Here is a 6,516-nt window from a genome sequence, read left to right on the forward strand (position 1 = left end):
GAAAAAGTTTCAGATTTCTGACGAATTTTCGACAAATTTTTTTTTTTCGTCGGAAGTTTTTTGGATTGTTGTTGAAATTTTGGATTGTTGTTGAAATATCTATGTTTTTTGTAATGATATATATTAATCAATTGGCTTAAATGGTTATTAGTGTATGCTATGTTTTACCTAAATCAAAACAATTATGGATATAGGACATTTGTTTCCTAAAATTTCTGTGATTACATTACTTTTCTTTTTTGACGTCGTTATTACATTACTTAGAAACAAGTGTTATTGTATATTAACAACAACAAGCCCCGTACAACGAGATAGTGCCTTGAAACCACATTTAGAGAGGATCTCGAAACTTTGGGATATATCTTCTTGCGAATCGTCCCTCGGTCAAGTATTATGGATATAAGATTGATTAATGTTACATGATCTAAGTGCATATTTACTAAATTTTCATGTTAGAAACTTTATTATTGCTTTACCCAATTGCAGGAAATGGGGTCCATTCCCCAACCTCTGCTCTCTCACTGACTCTATAAAATCATCTTCCCTCTTCACTCACCAAAAACTCCATCAGAACTTATAAAGCTTTTTATTTTATTTTCCTTATGTATTTCTCTTGACCTACATATATTCTTCGAAACCCTAACTTTCAACCCAAGTCAACTCCAAAATGCAGCCGCGAACAGACATTTTTAGCCTTCATAACTACATAAACTCCTCGGTACCGTCTCCTTATCCTTCCAGTTTCCCGCTATCTACGCCATTTCCGTCCAACGGTCCAAACCCGAACCCTCTCTATGGTTTCCAAAGCTATACAAACAATCCACAATCCATGAGCCAAAGCAGTAACAACTCAACATCAGATGAAGCAGAAGAGCACCAGACGGATAACAACATAATCAACGAACGTAAGCAAAGAAGGATGATATCAAACAGAGAATCAGCAAGGAGATCGCGTATGAGGAAGCAGAGACACCTTGACGAGCTTTGGTCACAAGTGATGTGGTTAAGAATCGAGAATCATCAGTTGCTTGATAAACTTAACAATCTCTCTGAGTCTCATGACAAGGTTCTTCAAGAGAATGCTCAACTTAAAGAAGAAACATCTGAGCTTAAGGAAGTGATCAGTAACATGCAAATCCAAAGCCCTTTCTCTTGCTTCAGGGATGATATAATCCCCATTGAATAGAGCATTTTCATTTATGGATTGTTTGAGTATGTATCTTTGTATGGATTATACGGAGCTTAACGACGACGTTTTTAGAATGCAGTAAATTTATAAGCTAAAGAAGATTAGTGTTAATGAAGAGCAAAATATAAGTGGTGTTGGTCATATCATGGGTCATGTTTGAGATGGGGACAGAGTAAGGTGGTGTGGGTTTTGTTTCTTATTACAACAATTTCCAACTACAAAACCAGCATATACATACACTTATATGTTAACATGTATTTATGTATGGTGTCATCATTGAAAATGTTATCATATATCTTTTGGTTTGTGGATTCATGATGATTTCGTATGTGAAACTTTCTAAGTTTGATTATATTAGGCAAAGACCAAGAACAACCTTATCTGTAACTGTTAGTCTCTAGACCCACCAAGAACAGTATCTAGCTATTGTTTTGTATTTTTTTTTACTTTATGAAAAGATTCTTTCATTAAGTACTTGAATATTTTTTGTGTTCAACTACAACTTGTTGATTTATGAAAAAGAAAAAAAAAATACTTTTAGGAAAAAAAAATATTACAAACTAACTTTAAACCACTAACCTATACGCCGGTACATGTTTGTACCATTGGCCCGCGCAGCAGTGGTTCAGTGGTAATGGAGAATTGGAGAAAGGTTGGAAGGAACTAACCTAGGTTCGATCCACCCTGGAAACAAAAATCATTGTTCTGTGGGAAGTCTGTCAGTTGTGCCTTGGCCCAATTGGTTTACCTAGTAGTCAGAAATGCAGGCGGCCTGACTACCCCCTGGCATTAGTCGGAAAGCATTCCAAGCTCGGGATAGACAGTGTGGTGGCCCTTTGGGGAGAAGTACACTCTGAAACACTTCGGTGCGTTTCTACCGGACCTGACCGGATCAGCTGATAGGGTTTATTAAAAAAAAAAAAAAAATGTGTGTACAATTGTGTCTTCATTTACTTCGTATGTGTTCATGTCTAAATTTCGAAGTACCATTGTGTCTTCATTTACTTCGTATGTGTTCATATCTAAATCTACAAAGACGACCATAAGATGGGTTTCAAGATATTACAAAAACCCAATTATCATGGCCATGGCCTCTCCATGTTCATTGATAAATCTTTGACATAGACAGATAGACAAATAAACAATCTTACGTACGAGATCTTCTTTCAAAATATGGTCAACAGAAGAAAGGAACTTTTTTTTTTTTTTGTGTCGTGAGATTCTTTACCAAAAACTTAATATCCAAGAAACCAAACCAATCGTATAAATTAATTAAATGTGTCCATTAAAATTGTTTTTAAAAATTTAATCAATTAATATCTCACCTTTTTATCTTCGTGGGATCGAGTACGAAGAACGTAATTGAAGTGGAAGACTAAAAAGATACAATATCGAAACATTTAGACACCTTTAACTTTTTTTTTCTTTGTAGCCATTCATGAAATTAAACGTATATCTATATCTCTTACGTTCATGTTTTCTCTAGCTAGAGTGAAACTAATCTTTGGTATTGCCAAATTGTATAGTTAAACACTTAGACCAAGTAGATCAAGGGCCAAAAATACAGAAATAACTTAATATGTCATATTCAAAGTTACTCAAAACCGTGCACCTTTCTTTTAAAGGACCGTTCTAAAGTTCGTAAAACGTTAATGACGCTATTAATAAATAAAACCCTAAGAATAAAATATTAATATCTTTTCAAAATATCGTTAGACGTTGGTTGGATGTTCGAAGTGGCCTAGAGTCTAGGGAAAAATTGGATATTATACGGAATTTAATTGAGAATTGATATTTAAAATCACTTTAGTGTTTTTAAAGAAGTTTCAATGTTATGAATGTATAATTCAAATATAAAAATTGATAACCGGGTTGATTTGTTCTTGATTTCATTAGGTGTTTGGTCTCGTTTTGTATTTTAGTTTGATTTGGTTCAACAAGACTATATAAACATAGAAAACTAAAAATAAATACATTGTTACTGTAGTTTTTTTTTTGTAATTGAACCAAACTTTGATTAAATTCTGTAAACATAAAAAGGTTGACCAAAATGGCTAGACGGGATTAATCGGTTTAGGTGGGGATTCATCAAGAAACTGAATTCTGCAAGCAATTTTTAGCAAAAAAAAAAAAAAAAATTCTGCAAGCAATTATAAATTGCTTGACGACTATTCGACCTGTTGGATATGGGCCGCAATTCGTGAGCCCCCTTTTACTATTCACCTGTTCGGCCCGGAGGAGAGCGGGTGCGTGGCGCGAATCCGCGTAAGACGACAAGAAACGATCATTCGGGCCTTGAACGATCGGCCCACGACGACCAGCCCAGGACGATCGGCCCATTAAAGCCTCGCGCCAGAGTCAGTGTCCTGTCACATCATTCTCCTATAAAAGGAAAGAGAGTTGATGTGACAAGACATCACGTACACACACAGAGGACAGAAGTACTACGCAGAGCTCGACTTTAGTAACTTAAATTGTCGAACAGATTTGTAATCTTTCCTTATTGTAATTGCCGATCTCTGATTTATAAAACGAACCTTTTAGCCCGACCTTGAATTGATATCCTTGACATCCCCCTTTTGTGCCGAGCACTATACAACACGACCGATTATAAAATAAGGAGAACTAAAAGAATATTCGTTTCAAATAATATTTTTTCAATTATGTTCTCTTGAGATTCATCAATATTCACAACATTATTGTTGTCTCCCTTAGAGAGGAAACCTTTTCAAAAAGGATTCATCCAACAAAATTGGAAGAAAAACAAATATATTACAGTTAAAGCTTCTCAGTTCTCTCTTGTCACTACAAACAAGTCTCTTACTGAGACTGAACACAAAACATATGACAATTATTTTCATATTTTTGAGGAAGCCTAAGTCACTGTATCGATTAGCACAGTGGTCCTAAAATATCTAAGAGTGTGTTTGGTTCTTTTTTAATCTTCCAATAACAGTGGAGTTTCTTTTTCTCACTTTCAGTTTGTTTTCTCTTTCACATTGCGTATTGTATCAAGACTCATCTCAATCTTTGTCTGTATCTTTCTATAAATGTGTGTGTGCGTACAAAGTACGATTGTGTATCTAAGACCAGAAGATAAGTTTCTTCCTTTATTTCTTTTTTTCGTTTCGTACGACAATTGGTTTTTCTCTCTTTGGAAAGTTTTTATCATTAAATAAAGAATAAAGTTTTTATCTTTTTGTTTATCCTTTATAACATGTGAATGTTAATAGAGTTCTTTAAGACCCATTTGGAATAGTTCATTCGGTACTATGTTGAAAATGCACTATCTTTTCTTATTTTAAGGTGTATCCTGTAAGAACTATTATATATTTTTTTTATTATGTAATCGTATAGTCGTCAGTTTTCTATCAGAATTGTTATTCCACTATATATATAGTTGGTAACCTAAAAGAGTTTTCCGCTCGGGAACAAGTAACGAAAACGTAAACGAATGCACAACAAATGTCACGTAAAGGAATGGAGACAAATGTCGCGCAACCACAAAGAATTTCGGAATGGCGACAAATGTCGGAGAGTCGCGAAAAATGTCGCATAACGACGACACATATCACGGAAAGTGACACGTGTCATGAAGTTACGACACATGTCTCACATGCGACGACAAGTGTCACGAAAAATGACACGTGTCATAACGGCACGACACATGTCGTGTAGACACGTGTATGCATGACAAATGTCACGATTACGGACATGTGTCGATCTCCGTCGTTTCCATTTGTCCCACATGCATGCTTCCGTGTCTTCTTTGATGGACGATCAAGATTAATCCGGAAGAAACCCTAAAAGCGGAGCTTGGTCCTCTCTCCACTTATAAATACAAACCTGTAGTCCATCATAAAGGCTGTTCGGACCAACTGCAACACTTAAAGAAAATGTTTGTAGGCAAGGGGAGGGAAACCAAGCCTTCCAAATTAAAGATCAAGCTTTCGTCTTCATCAAGAAAACATATCAGGAAGACTTATCCGCTGCGATGACAGAAGGTACGTTGATAAACCTTCTTATGTCTTTATTATGTGATGAATTCAGATGTTTATAGATCATGGGGTTTATGTAAGTGAATGTAAGATTCATATTAGAGCCATATCTAAACATCTGTTTAATCCATTATGTATAATAGATCTATAGATTTAATAACATAAAATAAGAGATCCGGAACTATAAAGAGTTTTCTAGATCGGGAACTAAAGAAATTTTCTAGATCTGAAACCTGAAAAAAGTTTCCAGATCTGAATAATTGTTATTAATAAAAGTTATAATTAGATTAATATTATGTATAATAAAGGTTTCTTGGAATTATGGTTTATCGAAAATTGCATTATATACAAATTTGTTTTGTTCATTATTAGCGCAAAACAAAATTTTAAAGTGCAGATAGACCTTACCCTATTATGATTAGCACATTTAATCTATTTCTGCTATAATTAGTTACCTACAGGTAGACTAAGACTATGTAATATGATTAAAAACTAATTGGAGTGTATGTACGTGTGGATACTAAGAATATCGACTGATATATCATGGTTTTTACAGGTTTTTGGTCATGATATAAGTCTTATTTATAGAGCTTTTCTAGTGTTTTCGAGTCTTTTTGAGTCATTTCAGGATTAGGAACTATTTGGCATGCATTGGAGCTTTTTGGAGCATTTGGAGAAGATGTGTCGAAGGAATGTACCGTGAAAGTATATTTGGTGTGAGTGTCGAGCGTCACAACTTCCGGTGTCGATCGACACCAATATCTGACGGCAATTGAATTTCTCGCTTAATTGAAGTTCAGAAGATTTGCAGATTCGGCCCAGAAGTTTCCCTTATTTGCAATTAAGCCCAGTTCGTGGTTAAGACATATATATTGAGTTTTTAGGGTTTTGTTAAGACTGAAGCTTTATTTTGGAGAGGGAGAGATTTGTAGAGAGTCAGGAGAGAAGAATCAAAACCTCATTCAGAGAAGATTCAGAACTCCTTTACTTCTTCTATTACTTTCTTTTATGATATCTATTTTATTCATGATGTTTGTTTCATTCACCATGTCTGAGTAGATCTCTTGTTAGGTTTAGGGTTTTCAAACGAATTCATGAATTGTTAGGTTGTTAGATTGTTAGGATTGAATCAATAGAGTTCTTCATCTAGATTGTGGTTAATTTTTTCTAGAGTAGTGAAAGCAACCTAGAATCTGATCTTAGCTTAATTGGTAGACACGAAAGTGTTATTGATTTCCTGAAAATAATCTAGATGAGGAGAATACATATTCGCAAAGAGATTTGGTTTAGGGATTTTGTGAACTTATCAAACCTGAATTAAATGCATGT

At 34.8% G+C, this 6,516-nt stretch overlaps 1 protein-coding gene across 1 annotated transcript; it reads left to right on the plus strand.

The window, feature by feature from the left end:
* The first annotated feature begins 595 nt into the window (after positions 1 to 595).
* Positions 596 to 1,186, plus strand: LOC17886243 (basic leucine zipper 43). Its single transcript, XM_006291873.2, has one exon. It carries the CDS (start codon positions 668 to 670, stop codon positions 1,184 to 1,186), a length of 519 nt encoding a protein of 172 aa, XP_006291935.1. The 5' UTR covers positions 596 to 667.
* The last annotated feature ends 5,330 nt before the right edge of the window (positions 1,187 to 6,516 follow it).

This window comes from Capsella rubella, unplaced genomic scaffold, assembly GCF_000375325.1.
Source record: "Capsella rubella cultivar Monte Gargano unplaced genomic scaffold, Caprub1_0 scaffold_5, whole genome shotgun sequence".
Lineage (NCBI taxonomy): Eukaryota > Viridiplantae > Streptophyta > Magnoliopsida > Brassicales > Brassicaceae > Capsella > Capsella rubella.

Excerpts from the sequence above, each read along its gene's own strand:
- LOC17886243 (XM_006291873.2), top strand. The coding sequence starts at position 668 with ATGCAGCCGCGAACAGACATTTTTAGCCTTCATAACTACATAAACTCC.